Source organism: Dendropsophus ebraccatus, chromosome 6, assembly GCF_027789765.1.
Source record: "Dendropsophus ebraccatus isolate aDenEbr1 chromosome 6, aDenEbr1.pat, whole genome shotgun sequence".
In the NCBI taxonomy this organism is placed as follows: domain Eukaryota; kingdom Metazoa; phylum Chordata; class Amphibia; order Anura; family Hylidae; genus Dendropsophus; species Dendropsophus ebraccatus.
Window position 1 is genome coordinate 104,713,980 of NC_091459.1, and position 15,867 is coordinate 104,729,846.

At 41.9% G+C, this 15,867-nt stretch overlaps 1 protein-coding gene across 1 annotated transcript in view; it reads left to right on the forward strand.

Moving 5' to 3' along the window:
* The window catches only part of GIGYF2 (GRB10 interacting GYF protein 2), an 85,748-nt gene that overhangs the window by 36,952 nt on the left and 32,929 nt on the right, over window positions 1-15,867 (forward strand). The window contains exons 8-13 of the mRNA XM_069975514.1: window positions 2,628-2,813; window positions 9,066-9,283; window positions 9,886-10,066; window positions 10,152-10,325; window positions 13,048-13,298; window positions 15,694-15,841. Coding sequence (XP_069831615.1) covers window positions 2,628-2,813; window positions 9,066-9,283; window positions 9,886-10,066; window positions 10,152-10,325; window positions 13,048-13,298; window positions 15,694-15,841 — 1,158 coding nt within the window. The remainder of the gene's footprint in view (window positions 1-2,627; window positions 2,814-9,065; window positions 9,284-9,885; window positions 10,067-10,151; window positions 10,326-13,047; window positions 13,299-15,693; window positions 15,842-15,867) is intronic.

Genomic DNA, 15,867 nt, shown 5'->3' on the forward strand with positions numbered 1-15,867 from the left:
ATACTTAAAGGGAATCTGTCAGCTCCATGCAAGGGAGGCCCCTGTTTGTTTACTGTGACTGTCATTCGTTAGCTACTACCACTGCTGTTTTAATTTAGTGGGACAGTCAGAGAGGCGGCCTTGCCACTGCTTGGTGGGCCACTTTATAGTAAAATAAGTATCCTCACTGCACAGCAGCTCCCTGTGTACTCCATAGAACTTAAAGGGGTTATCCAGTGCTACAAAAGCATAGCCACTTTCTTTCAGAGACAACACAACTCTTGTCTCCAGTTCAGGTGCAGTTTGCAATTAAACTCCATTTACTTCAATAGAACTGTGCAGCAAAACCCGGCCCAAGCTGGAGACAAGAGTGGGGCTGTCTCTGGAAGAAAGTGGCCATGTTTTTGTAACTCTGGATAACCCCTTTAAATCAGACACCCCTCCTGCATTCTGTGTGAGGGCCCTATTTCACGGGACCATTATCATTCAGATAATCGTTAAATCGTTCGAATTGAAGCGATAATCGTTCGGTTGAATAGCAGTTAACAATTAAACGACGAATGAGAAATCGTTGATCGCTTAAGACCTGGACCTATTATCGTTGCTCGTTCGCATGGAATAAGATGTCGTTCGCAGTAGCTACGAACGTAATAGCAACGACAAGACAACCGCAAGAACGATCGTAATTAACTATCATCGTTCCGTGTAAATGGGTGAACAATTTCAGGCTGTTCGCAATAGCGGTCGTTTGAGATTGTTTAGCGTTAACGATTATGCGAACGATAATCATCCCGTGGAATAGGGCCCTTAGACAAGCTGTCGGCACTGATATCTCTAATCGGCACTGGTTTGAACTTTAATTCCTATCAAAATAGCACTATTTAACGCAAACTAAACGCGCATTAAATGCTGTGTGTGAACATAGCCTTAAACAACTCTACGATTGGGCAGCCGCATGAACAATAATTACTTCCATCATTGTCTGTCGGTCGCTCATCCTCTGTTACACAGGAAGATGCCAAAACTATGTGATCAGCCAATGAACAAGCAGTCACTGGGACTGTCCGTTTTAGATCTACTGATGGCCCCTAGCTTTCAGCTGTATTTTATGATGTAGTATTACGGCAAGTGTGTAATTCCCCTGCAGCGCCTTTACATGAGAAAGAAAGCATTACATTGAAGTCTGCTTCTTGTAGCTGAGTTATGGGGTGGTGCTGGCTCTAAGAGTTGGACCCCTTTCCGTTATATACACACTCTCTCACAAGGCAATATGAATGGGGTATCTATGCTTATATCCATTAATAAATACAGTTGCTTGGCAAGTATTATACCTCAGTGTATTTTGCACTTTGATATGTTGAATGCGTCCTTTCATTAAGTGTTTATTTTACTTAGCAAGCATTGTGAAATCCGTTTTCACTAAACTCAGTGGATTGATGCATTGATGTACAAAAGGAGCGGCGGCATTTTAGATGGCTACGTTTTAAGCTGTTGTGGACGAGTAACTTTCACAATCTGTTAGCAGAATTACTGTGGTTTTAGAGGTTATTGGTAACCAAGCAGCAGTGATGGTATTCTGGGACATTCAGGTCCAAACTTGGAGGCATATTGTTTGCCTACCCTGGTCGATACTGTTGACTAATCTAATCCATACCTGACTGTATAGAGCACCACAGGCCATAGATGTTATATTGTGGTCAGCTCAGTTGGTTTAATGTATATTGTATTAAAATATATGCTAGGTCTATAGTCATCCTATAGTATGAAGTTAGAGCAGGGATGGGGAACTTTTGGCTGTTGCAGAACTATAATTCCCATGATGTCTGGACAGTCAACACTTTAGCTGTCTAGGAATTATTTAAATTGTAGTTCTGCAACAGTTGGGGGTCCACAGGTTACCCCTCCCTGATGTGGAAGCTCACATTCTTTGTATATTCACCGAGGTCACAGCAAACATTGCCAGTGGTATGCACTCTAAAGAGTGATCTTTTGGCATACAGTACATGGATACCTAAGGTGTCCTTCAGAAAGTAGTATTAGTGCCGTCTAGCACCACATGATCACCTTCTGTAAGTCCACTCACCCCACTTTTCAAATTTGGGTATAAGATCCTGTGATGTATTATCCCTATTTTAGTATTCCCATGAAAATGAAAGTATACATGAGCTGAGATTATCCATAGACACTAGGTAACCATATGCCAAACAATTGTCTGGGAGGCTGCTATACCCCACATTACTAAATTACCATGGAAAACTGGTACAGCCCATCCAAAAACAAATGCTAGTTGAGGAGAGTGGGAAAGTGAGGCCTCTGTATGGGATCCCGGTATCCTTCCTTATTCAAGCAACATTGATAATGCAGTATTTCCCAGCAGCCCTTGCTCTCTGTAATCTAAAATCTGCTCATTCAGACAGATTAGAGTACTACTGCATAGGTGCCAGTGCTGAGGCAAGTGTTATGTGAAAGCTTTTACAACTTGTATAGACAGAATTAACATGCAAGCCACTTATAGATTAGTGCTGGAATACCCTAATACTTGTGTGTGGTATCATGCACACTGATATTGATGAGATTGTGCTCAGCGTTTCTGACCAGTGCCTCAGCAGGGGATAGTGATAGATTATTTCTCTTATAACCTCCCTCAGTTCGGCCTGCATTTGAAGAGGGCGGCACAGCACCTGCTGGGAGGAAGCATGAGTTTATCCGTTCAGAGATTGGAAACTGGCGAAGCCTCAGAGAGGAGTTAAATGGTGAGGAAGAGGAAGGTGGAGGTATTTGGAGAACTGCTGCACCAAGAAGAGATGGGGAAAGGTGGCGCTCTCATAGTCCAGGTAAGTACTGTGGAAAGTGTGTAAGTAAACTGAGACAGTCCAGTGTTAAAGATAGATGTCTGATCTGTAGTAATGGACATATGGAAAAATCCCATTGCTAAATACACGCATACAAATTTCCCATAAAAAAACATAAACCAAAGGCTTTATTAGGAACCTCTTTAAATTTTATTTTATGTACCTCTTCAGTGAGATTTATTCTTTTTTTGTGTGTTTTAGTCTCTTTTTGATAGAGCTATGTAATATTTCTTGTAGAATACCCAGCATGTTAATGCATACACAAGCCGTGAATTCAGTGTGTGTGCTATAGTGTTAACATTTCTTCTAACTAGAAGAGATTTTTGAGCTGAATCACCCCTTTAAGGCTGTAGCTCAATGGGTTTTAGTGAAATTGCAACATTATCAATAGGTATGCGAAATTTTATACTACTTAAGGGAATGAATCATTTAATGTTTTTTTTTTTGCTTATTAAAACCAGATACTGACATACAAAGATTTATATTTCTTATATGTCCTCCTTTTTTGATTGTAGAGTGATTTCTTTTATTTTGACCTCCATGGATCACTGCCTACTCTGCTGAGGTTGCCGCGAATACATCAGTTCTAATGCATAGGGATATACCGTACACGGGAGGCTCTGTATTAGTAGTGCTGTGTTGGTGGCAGTACTTGCTCAGAGAGGGAGAGCGGCACCAGACCAAGGACTGTCCTACAGGTCCCAGCGCAAGCGTTGGTAACAGCAGAGGGCCTATGTAGGCAACTGCTACTACTGCTGCTACTCAATGTATAATGATAGAATAGATATAACATTTTTTAATGCCATTATATTAATGTAATTAAGTTGAAAGAACAGTTATAGGACATAGTTTTTATGATATTAAAAAAAAAAAATAGGAACATTGAATTTAGCCAGTGTTTAGGAAAATAGGGCAGTCACATTGAATGACAAATGACTGGAGCATGAGCATTCAGAGGTTATTGGCGGGTGACTTTTTCATCAGGTCGGATGGTCCTCCAGTATTTGTTCATCCCTCAAGGCCTCTGCAGAAAGCCCCATTGTTGTAAACCCATGATGGTCAGTTGGTCATGCCTAATGTGCATGGGATGGAAGCCAGGGGGAAGGAGATACTGAGGTGATGGACAATGACTTGTTTGTATCTGAAAAGGTACACAAGTGTGTATGCGGCTGCTGTGTGGATATGAGGGTTATTTTGTGGGGAAGTGTGTGATTTTAGGAATGTGCATTTAGCCAGCGGGTCACATTGAGAAGCAACTCTGGCCCCTTATCAAAGCCCCATTTATTTAGAGTTTGCCCCTTTCTAATCTCATTTATGTAAGAAGTCCTCTAAAGTGGCTTGTCTGTCTAATTTTCCCCCGTTGCTTAAAGGAATATTTTTCATAATATAAAATAATGGCAAATTGCCAGGATATGTCATGAGTTTATAATCAATCGGAGTCTGTCCTTTGGGACCCCAAATAGACGTGATTCAGTGCAGTGGCTCTCGCGGTGTTCTCCTGCCACTTGGATGTAGCGGGGTTTGCTTCCACTCTCGTTTAGCTCTTTTGCACTTTCCCAGTACAGTGATTGGACAGAAGGCAGGAAAAGCCTGAATCATAACTAAATCACAATCATATGCCACCACTTTACAATATGGGAAAAGCCTTTTAAGAGGAGGTTCCACAACACACTCCAATTTCAAGGTTTTAAAGCCATTTATAGGGATAGACTATTGATTGTTTTCTCCTTTAACAAGTCTTTTATCAGCTTATTTTTTAAAATTTTCTTCTATGCCAATCTTGCAGTCCTTTAAGTTAAACACATAGCCCAGAGCAGTTGTGCTGTGGTGATCTCATGACAGCGCGTTCTGCTCTGATTTATGTCAATGAGGCGTTGGGGACTTGCAACAAAAATATGTATTTATGCACTAAGCAAGGGTCATAACATGGAAAAGTTATACAAAATGCTAGTACAGGACCATCTGAAAGAGATCTCATAAAAAGTTATGAAATGAAGTGCTAGTGCTAAAAAGAGCTTGAAATAAATGCACTTTGTAGAATGCAAGAAAATGCCTCAAGTGCCGAGGCTCGAGGTCATATCACAGTAGTGCCTGTCTATTCAGCAGGTCCTTTGAGCCGGCACAGAACGGTTGATCCCTTGAGAGTCTTTAGTTCTCATCGTTTTTTTTGATTTGCGCTGTGTAATGCCCAGTTTACTGTGTGGAGGCGCTGTAGGGAAACTGAACACTTGCAGTCCGGCTTCCCTACAGATCACAGCTGATTGATAGGTTGCTCAGCAGAGGGACTCTGATGTGCTTCATACCAAAACACTCCTCTATCAAATAGGGATTGTGTGGAGTGGAGAGACAAACAGCTGTTCAAGGAGATCAGACAGCTATGGGATTATAGGGGTACCACAGTGAACGAAAATGGTTTCTAAATCAACTGGTGTCAGAAAGTTATACAGATTTATAAATTACTTCTATTGAAAAAGTCTCAAGTCTTCCAGTACTTACCAGCTGCTGTATGTCCTGCTTGAAGTGATGTATTCTTTCCAGTTTGACAGTGTTCTGTGCTGCCACCCTTGTCCATGACAGGAACTGACAGTTAATCGCCATAGAAAACCTTGTATGCTTTGGACAGTTCCTGTCACAGAGAAGACATAGCAGCAAAGGGAAAAATTTCAGACTGGAAAGAATACACCACTTACTGCAGAACAAACAACAGCTGATAAATACTGGAAGACTTGATTAATTTACAAATCTGTATAACTTTCTAAGGGTCCATTTACACAGAAAGATTATCTGACAGATTATATGCCAAAGACTTGAAGCCAAAGCCAGGAATGGATTTGAAAAGAGGAGAAATCTCAGGCTTTCCTGATCTGTTTATAGTCCGTTCCTGGCTTTGGCTTCAAATCTTTGGCATATAATCTGTCAGATAATCTTTCTGTGTAAAAGGACCCTAACACCAGTTGATTAAAAAAAATATATATATATCACCGGAGTGCCCCTCTACAGTCATGGCCAAAAGTTTTGAGAATGACACAAATATTATTTTCACGTGATCTGCTGCCCTCTGTTTTTTATGTGTTTGTCATATGTTTTTATCACATACAGAAATATAATTGCAATCATATTGTGGGTAACAAAAAATTGTAAGCCCTCGCGGGCAGGGTCCTCTTCCCCATGTATCAGTCTGTCATCTGCCTTTATGTAATGTGTTTTGATCTTGTAATGTTCTTGTTTGTTACCCTTGTCGCCTGTATAGCGCTCTGGAATTAAGTGCACTTTATAAATAAATAATAATAATAATAATATATTGACAGGATGAGTTAATGCAGCAAGTCAATATTTGCAGTGTTTACCCTTCTTCAGGACCTCTGTAATTCTCCCTGGCATGCTCTCAATCAACTTCTGGACCAAATCCTGACTGATAGCAGTCCATTCTTGCACAATCAATGCTTGCACTTTGTCAGAATTTGTTGGTTTTTGTTTGTCCACCCGTCTCTTGATGACTGACCACAAGTTCTTAATCGGATTAAGATCTGGGGAGTTTCCAGGCCATGGACCCAAAATCTCTGTTTTGTTCCCTGAGCCATTTAGTTATGACCTTTGCTTTATGGCAAGGTGCTCCATCATGCTGGAAAAGGCATTGTTGATCTCCAAACTGCTCTTGGACGGTTGGGAGAAGTTTCTCTTGGAGGACATACTGGTACCATTCTTTATTCATGGCTGTGTTTTTAGGCAAGACTGTGACAGAGCCGATTCCCTTGGCTGAGAAGCAACCCCACACATGAATGGTTTCAGGATGCTTTATAGTTGGCATGAGACAAGACTGGTGGTAGCGCTCACCTCGTCTTCTCCGAATAAGCTGTTTTCCAGATGTCACAAACAATCGGAAAGGGGATTCATCAGAGAAAATGACTTTACCCCCTGTCCTCAGCAGTCCACTCCCTGAACCTTTTGCAGAGTATCAGTCTGTCCCTGATGTTTTTTCTGGAGAGAAGTGGCTTCTTTGCTGCCCTCCTTGAGACCAGGCCACCTTGAGACCAGGACTCCATGAGTCTCCGCCTCACATTGCGTGCAGATGCACTCACACCTGCCTGCTGCCATTCCTGAGCAAGCTCTGCACTGCTGGTAGCCCGATCCCGCAGCTGAAACACTTTTAAGAGATGGTCCTGGCGCTTGCTGGTCTTTCTTGGGCGCCCTGGAGCCTTTTTGGCAACAATGGAACCTCTCTCCTTGAAGTTATTGGAGATGCGATAGATTGTTGACTGAGGTGCAATCCTCCTAGCTGCGATATTCTTCCCTGTTAGGCCATTTTTGTGCAATGATGACTGCACGTGTTTCTTTAGAGATAACCATGGTTAACAGAAGAGAAACAATGATGCCAAGCACCACCCTCATTTTAAAGTGTCCAGTGGTGTCATTCTTACTTAATCATGACAGATTGATCTCCAGCCCTGTCATCAACACCCACACCTGTGTTAATGGAGTAATCACTGAAACGATGTTAGCTGGTCCTTTAAAGGCAGGGCTGCAATGATGTTGAAATGTGTTTTGGGGGATAAAGTTCATTTTCTAGGCAAATATTGACTTGCAAGTAATTACTGTTAAGCTGATCACTCTTTATAACATTCTGGAGTATATGCAAATTGCCATTTATAAAACTGAAGCAGTAGACTTTGTAAAAATTACTATTTGTATCATTCTCAAAACTTTTTTCCATGACTGTAAGTAGAGAAATTGGAATCTAATATAGACTATATCCCCACACTAGGGATAGACCCAGCTGCATGTTTTTTGTATAGCTTCTGGCTGAATTAGTTTACATTGTTACTCTTTACAGTCTCGGCTACAATTTTGATCTCATTTGTTTATCATTTTACTCATTGTTTGTACCCCTATATCAGATATCTGCTAATATTGAAAGGACTGACAAGGCTCTATACACCTTCAATATCTGACGGCCAAATGATTTTCAGGCCATCAGTTATATCTCCCGCCCACCGCCTGTCCTCCCCTTACATAGGAACGTTCAGCACAGACAAGCATTACAGTATTCTCTATAAGGAGGCGTATGCTGGAGCGAGATCACTCTCCCTGCGGCTTTAATACCTTTTGGGGTAATTGTTACGTGCTATGTAGTGTTGGTTTTTAGCTCTACCCCAGATCATACCCATGAGTGGGTCACTGCTGCATATAGGGTTTTTTCCAGACTATGTAATCAATGGCCTTTTCTCAATGGGGGTTTTTACATCTGACCTGCCAATAATTCTTTTGTCATATTTGCAGTGTTCACAATACAGTGTATAGAATTGGAAACAGAATGCTTCGTACATGCACAATAGCTGTGCTGGTCACTGCAGCGACAGCTTCTACCCATAACAACCAATCAGAGCACAGTTTCCATTATTAAGACTACCTTGGGAAAATAAAAGCTCTGCTGTGATTGGTTACATTGGATTGCAGGAACGTTCTCCTCTCACACGGTCTTCATAAATGAGGCCTACAGATTTTACTTGTATCCGAATACAGATTACACTAATTTGTTCTCGTTCATGAACATGCTTAAACCCGAGAATGATCAATGGGTTTTCCCTTTGTGACAAATTGGCATAGACTTTCTTTAGTTGCCAGCATTCTGTAAACTTCTCCAGGGACCGGCTCTAATAGATTCTCAACAGCATGTAACTATGTAAATATGTGTAATAATTGCAGGTTTGATTAGTGTGGGATTATATGTCTGCCATACACACTACAGGAATTCCAGCTATGTTTAAGTACCTTGACAGGCAGGGATTTGGATTATTTGGCATGGTGTGGAAAGATTATTAACTCCAGCCTTACTTCATCCCTTATATAATAAAAGGTACTCGATTCACTTATTTAGGCTATAAGCATATTGCTTCTTCAACACTTTACAGCATAGCATCTTAATACAACAGTGCTAACAGGAGTCCATTCCCACATAAGGTTACAGAGAGTTTAGTGGCAAAAGTTAGCCATGTTCCCCCTCTAACCTGATCCTGCTGTATAACCTTATATCAATCAAGGCATGACGTGCTCTCCCAGCTCTGCTGATGACCTTCTACATCACCATCACCAGGCTGCAGTGCGTTCAGAGCGTCAGCAGGAGAGCAGGGAGCGCGTGCCGTCAGGGAAGGAGTAACTGTTTAAATATGGAATATTTCCAAGTTAACTTGGAAACCTTTTGAACAATTTGTAAATTTCTTTCTTGGTTCAACAAAGATGGCGCTCGAGGTCAAGGCTGGAGAGAGCACCCAGATCGCCGAAGGCGTTTTGACTTTGACTTTCGAGAACGCGATGATGAGCGAGGCTATCGCAGAACCCGTAGTGGCTCAGGGAGTGCAGAGGATGAGCGGGACAGTTTGCCAGAATGGTGCTTGGAGGATGCAGAAGATGAGACGGGCACTTTTGATTCCTCAGGGGCATTCCTTCCTTCCAAGGTGTGTGTGTCTATATGGATATATATGTATATCTCTTTATTTATTTTTTTACATTTATTTTTCTTGATCTGTATTGTATGGTTTTGGTTAATTTAGACAACTGTTCTCTATTCTTTGTTTTGCATTTAGGACTAGATTACAAGTTTTGCTCAAAGGATAGAGCCAGCCTTGTTTTAAAGCAGGGATGGGGAACCTTCGGCCCTCCAGGTGTTGCAAAACTACAATTCCCATCTCATGCCTGGACAGCCAAAGCTTCCCTGTGGTTGTCCAGGCATGATGGGAATTGTAGTTTTGCAACAGCTGGAGGGCCGAAGGTTCCTTATCCCTGTTTTAAAGGGATTATCTCAAGAGGCTAGGTCGTATATATCAGGTCAATGGTGGTCTGATTATTGGGAGACCCATCAATCACTAGAAGAGGGTCCCCCAAATGAATGGAGCTACAGTATTAACTCGCTGTGGGACTTCTCAATATAGCCAAGATGTGTACCCAGCTACCTTCTGTGTTCTGCTCAGTACTGTCGAAGCAGTGCGTCTTACGATGGTTAGCATTATGGTAGTACTACTACATTTGGACTTTCATTTGAATGTGTTTCTCTTCCTAGAAGGTACAAAAGGAATCTATTCCCGAGGAGCAGGAGCTGGACTTTCGTCCTTCTTTGGATGGAGAAGAGCATTCAGACTCTGATGGAAGCAACTTGGAGGATGCCAAAGAGACAGAAGTGGTTCAGGTACCAGAGCAGTCGAGTGAGCTGAGCAAAAGTGACAGCTTTGGAGAAAGACCAGGTACATTGCTGCTTTTCTTAAATGTATATCTTTTTTTTAAGGCATTGAATTTTGTCGTTCATTAAATTCTTTTTCTTTATGTCAGTGAACACACCTCCGGAGAAGGAGCACAGGACACCTTCCCCTGCAAAGAAAACGGAACCTAAAGCAGATTCCCCTGTCCAGAAGAGCACTACTCCCCCTGTGTCCAGTAATAATGAGCAGGAAGCAAAATTACATACAAACCCATCAGCCCCAACTCCCCCCATACAAAAGGAAGGTATGAGATGATCTCTGTAAAAGAATGATGTGTAACTAATATACATTGCACTGCTCCCTATACTTGCCATCTGACAGAGCCCCTCTGCCGCCACCAATGGCTATCTTAGGAGTTCGTACCTGCCACAGTTACATATCTCTGCACAGCTTCCCCAAGTGTGCTGTCTGTTCTAATGTTAATATGCCTTAATTTAGACATTTCGGGAGTCTCAGTAACGCTAACACTGCATACAGCAGCGTTACCAATATGCAACTGTGGCAGGAGGAAGACTTGTGTTAAAAAGGAAGACTTATGTTAATAACTATAAAAGATAAGATCCCTTGTGGTGTCAAGAGAATCAACACTGGCGCTATATAAAGCTTTAAGATAGCAGCTACATGTTAAGGAGAACCCTATACGTCTCCCCAGATAGTGAAAATACTAAAATAAAGTGAGCACATATATACCTAGATATACATGTGCTACATCCAGCTTGAAGCTGGTTGTCACACAGGGATGCCTGGTCTCGTACACATCTGTAAGTCTGCAATAAAATGTCCACTACAATGCAGATATTGGAAAAAGCCTAACTATTATCCATTGTATGCATATAGTCCTGAGGCAGAGATCATGCTGAAGTTCAGGTTGAGAGCCGGTGGCCCGCTGTACTTATGTGCAGTCTTCCTGGTGATTTACCTGCTAGTTCAGTGTTCCGGCCGGTAACACCGTTCACTAGCACAATAGTTCCTTAGTGAACTGAAACAGTCCTGAGTGACCTCACTCCTCCTGGCTGTGGATCCTCTGGATTTTGTCCCTCCAGAGGATCCACAGCCAGGAGGAGTGACGTCACTCAGGACTGTTTCAGTTCACTAAGGAACTATTGTGCTAGTGCAGGAAAATCACCAGGAAGACTGCACACTAAGTAAATCAGGCCACAGGCTCTCAACCTGAACTTCAGCATGATCTCTGCCTCAGGACTATATGCAAACAATGGATAATAGGTAGGCTTTTTCCAATATCTGCATTGTAGTGGACATTTTATTGCAGACTTGCTACTGATGTGTATGAGACCGGGCATCCCTGTGTGACAAGCTTCAATATATTTATATGCACAATATTTACCAATAGGCACATTTATAACGGAAATATCACTCCAAGCACTGGGTGTAGCACATGTGTATCTAGGTATATATGTGCTCACTTTATTTTTGTGTCAATAACTACAGGTTCAAGACACAGCAACTGGTGGCAGGAGAGGGGCCATGTTGTCCCTTCTGCCAGTATAAATGTAAAAATGTTTTACATTTTCTTAGTTATATTACCAAGTAATTTAACTTTAATGAAAGATGTGTGTAAAAAATAAATAGTATATATATTATATTATATTTTCATATTCCTTTTCAACTGAGTACCCCCTTAAGTAACTAATAGGTAGGCAAGTGAAACAACCCTGAAGTAATGATAATGTATAAATCCCAAAACACAAAAATAAAGTGCAAATGCAAGATAACCCACAGCTTATGTTCCCAAAAAAGGTGCTAGTGCTGTACAATGTATGTGGACGTGACAGAGTGCACTTGCTTAGTAGTAATAACACATCCATACAGCTCGATTGAATATTACATCTTCACTTTGGGTGTCTGCCAGCCCCAACATAACCATATATGACATGGTGACTAACTCTGGCTACAGATCTCTAGTTGGTTCTTATGTGGTTGAATAGGTAGAGATGTAACTGGTTATTTTCTGGAAACCTTGGTGGCATAGTACAAGAAATTTCTTAGGATCTTACTAGTTGTTAGATTTTGCAGCTGCTATAATAAGTAATTTACCAGGCTGCTTTATTCACGGCCGTCCAGCCTTGTGGACTATTTATCCTTTTTTTCAATTTCATGGGTTTATGGGAAAATGACATTGTTATGCTGGACTTGTTGGGAACAGGAGCTCTCTTCATATTAAGAGTATGTGCGTGTGTGTATCAGGAGGCATTGCCGTCAGCTGAATGAGTATTCAGTCAGCAGCTATGTAATATGTATCACAGGTCTTACTGCTCTCTTTGCTTTTTCATAGTAGATCAGAACCAATACATTTGATCAGCTTAAAGTGTCACTGTAGTGGAAAAAATTTTTTGGGGCAGAAATCAATAGTCCAGGCGATTTTAAGAAACTTTGTAATTGGATTTATTAGCCGAAAAATGCATTTTTATCATGAAAAAGCCGTTTGAAGCTCTCCCTCCTGTCTTCATTGTTCTCCTATGGAGAGAGCTAAATAAAAAACCAAAACAGGACAACAAAGAGTTAATCTACAAATCCCTTACCCTCAATCTCCTTTGACAGTCACCACTAACCTGTCTGAGGTCTGATTACAGCTGTCACCTAGCTCCGTGCCTGTAATCCTCTGTTCTTGGCTTTCTGCTGTTGGCTAACTCCCTCTTCCCTCCCCCCCCTCCCTTCTCTATAGAACAGACAGAGTATGTCTGATGCAGCAAGTCACAATTTCCTGATTTTTTTGCAGTGGATGACGGAGAGGAGGGGGGGACCTGGGAAAAGGCTTTTTAAATGCAGATAATGTCATATTTGGCTAATAAACCCAATTACAAAGTTTCTTAAAATCGCCTGGACTATTGATTTCTGCAGAAAAAAAATAAAATACGACAGTGACTATTTAAACTATACAATTCCTTTTTCACTTATCCCATCCTGATGTCACATTTGTTTTCTTATCCTGTTTGTTTTTTTTTTAGAATGTGTATCTCATGGTTCCAGAAATTCCCCCGAGTCTTCAGCTCCTTCAATACCTCACCCCCCTTCTCCTGCATTTAGCCAAAGCACTGCAGCTCAACAAGTCAAAGATCCTCCTCAAGGACCAGCCATTCATTCCCCTCCTACTCGGACTGACCTCTCCTCAGGGCCTTCTCCTCCCTGTGCTGCACCAGGTATGGGAACGCTTATACCTGAACCTGATGAAGAGGATGGACTGGAACACCTAGAGCAGGTAAAGGCCTATGAAGCGAACAAATGCATAATGCTGCGTTTCAACAAACATTACTATTGACATATAATGTTTACTAACCTTGCATGTCTGTTATTATATTGTAATCTTTCAGTCTGAAATGGCCTCTTGTTTTCAGGCTCTGCAAATATAAATTGTAAATTGCAAACATGCTTTGTATCATATGCCCTGTTTTAGGCTGGATTCACACATTCCATGTTTGCTCTGTGAAGCACGGACCACACGGACGGTGAATCCCTGTACTGGGCAGTTTCCCCACCCGGCAAGGCATATCGATATCATGCCGTGCGGGGAAACACCCCAGGACAGGGATTCCCTATCCCATGCCCATCCGGATCGTGTAAATGCAGCCTTAGATTTTGAAAATTATAACGACAGTGACACTTTAAGTTAAGTGAGGTGTGTGACAAGGAGGTTATCCGAGACTTTGAAAATGAAGCACTGATGATGGGTCTGAGTTTCTCTAACTACTCAGCGAAAGCATAGAGGGATAAAAGTGTAAATTGGGCGCCTTCAGACCACAGATAAAGATGATCCTGCAGTGCAAGACATTCTGCAAAACTTTGGCTACTATCAGTGTTTAGGCTTCCTGAGCATTGACAATGTGGATTGCTGATTGAGACTCATAGACTCTTTTCACATATGTATATACATTTATAATATGGACCCACTTAGCTTTGTATTTAGGTACACAAATACAGATGTAATACAGGTGCTAAATAGACTGCTTTAAAGGACAACTCCGGTAAAAAAAAACCTTTTTTTTCCATTTATTGAAACACATTACAAAGTTGTATAACTTTGCCATGTGCTTCAATCACCTATCTGCCCCCCTTCCCTATCCTCCCCCCTTCCTGGAAGTGTAGGAAACTCATACATACCTAATTACGGTCGACCCCAGGCTCCTTTGTCTGCACCATCTTGTGACAATGTCTGCATCAAGAGGAGGGATGGTCTACGCCCTGTTACACCAGCCTCCCTCTCCTGCCTTGTCAGGTGACTCAGCTTGCTCAGCTCCGATTGGCTGAACAAGCTGCAAGCCATCTGACATTGTGCAGCAACAGAGAAGGCCGCTTGCTGTCAGTGAATGATTTCTTCTGCTTTTCTTCACTGACTTCTTCCAGCACATAAGCTACACAGATCCCCCTCCTCTCTCCCTCATCCATAAAGTCAGTCAGTGATTTGCATTATTTGTTTCTTTTCCCTGGTGCCTGTCTCCCAGCAAGCTGTCAGCTACATGACACCCTTCCCCCCTTTGAGAGGAGTCAGTGAGGGAAGAAGTTTTATCTGTTTCTTTCCTCCTTTCCCTGCATCTTATCAGCTACAGGTAACCCCCCCCCCCCTTCTCCTCCGGCCCTACAGTCCTGACTCAGTCAGGGACAGAGATGCAGCAGCTTTCACATTGCAGTGTACACTACTTACATTGCAAAGTGAAAGTATGTGTGTGTGTAGCTGCTGTGCAGGCTGAGACCCTGTGTGTTTTGGGGCATGATTGAATAGAGAGAGGGGGCAGTGTTTAGTGTACCAGGGGAAATGAATGGAGGGATGGGTACTTGCAAGAGGGGCGGGACTTGGACATCACAGGAGCCAAAGTGCATCATGGGAAGTCTAAACCAGGAAGTAAAGAAGAAATGAAGATGCAGACCTTAGATCATGGGGTCTATGGGGAACGGCAGGAAATTCAAACAGAGATGGACTTAGGGGGAATGGTAACTATGAAAACTGTGTTTGTAACTTTTTTTTTTTAATAAGCGTGGGAGTTGTCCTCTAAGGATACTGTGCATCCCATGTGCTGTCATTCTTCTTAGTAATTTATATTCTTGTTGCATGTTTGATTAGTGATAATGGTATGGTACTCGACAGTGCTGCTACCAACAATAGTATAATGGCGGAACACTACATTTGGGGGCTGATTCATACGGCATAATTGTAATCTAAGCTGGGTCTTAAAAGGCACTAGATTCATGAAAGGCTTGAACAAAATATTGCTGACATATCTAGCAAACACCAGCGCACACCACTGATACATTCGGTACAGCTCTTTCAGTTTTATGACATCTAACTGAACAGCGGCAAAATCAGATTAGTTGCAGCTTGTTACTCGATTGTAAAAGTGGTTATGCCTATATAACTATATAATACTAACATGATATCCTCTCTGGTGGTGTTCACGTACAGTCCAGATTTATGGAAATGTGTAAAGTAGAAACTGGTTTAAACTGCCCATAGCAGCCAATCACAGCTCAGCTTTCATTTTACCAGAGCTGCATTGGTTACTGTGGGCAGTTTACACCAGTTGCGGATTTACTCACTTTTGATAAATCTGGGCCTATATTCAGTATGCATCAATATGCTGAAGAGTGTTTTTTTTCTACAGCAAGCACAGCAGATGGTGGCGTACCTGCAGGACGGGACGCTAGATGATGAGAGAGTAACAGGCAAAGCACCAGATCACCGAGCAAAAGGACATTCTCCAGAACTTCAGCAGAAGTGGTACTACAAAGATCCGCAGGGAGAGATTCAGGGTAAGCCTTTTTACATTGCTCTCTTT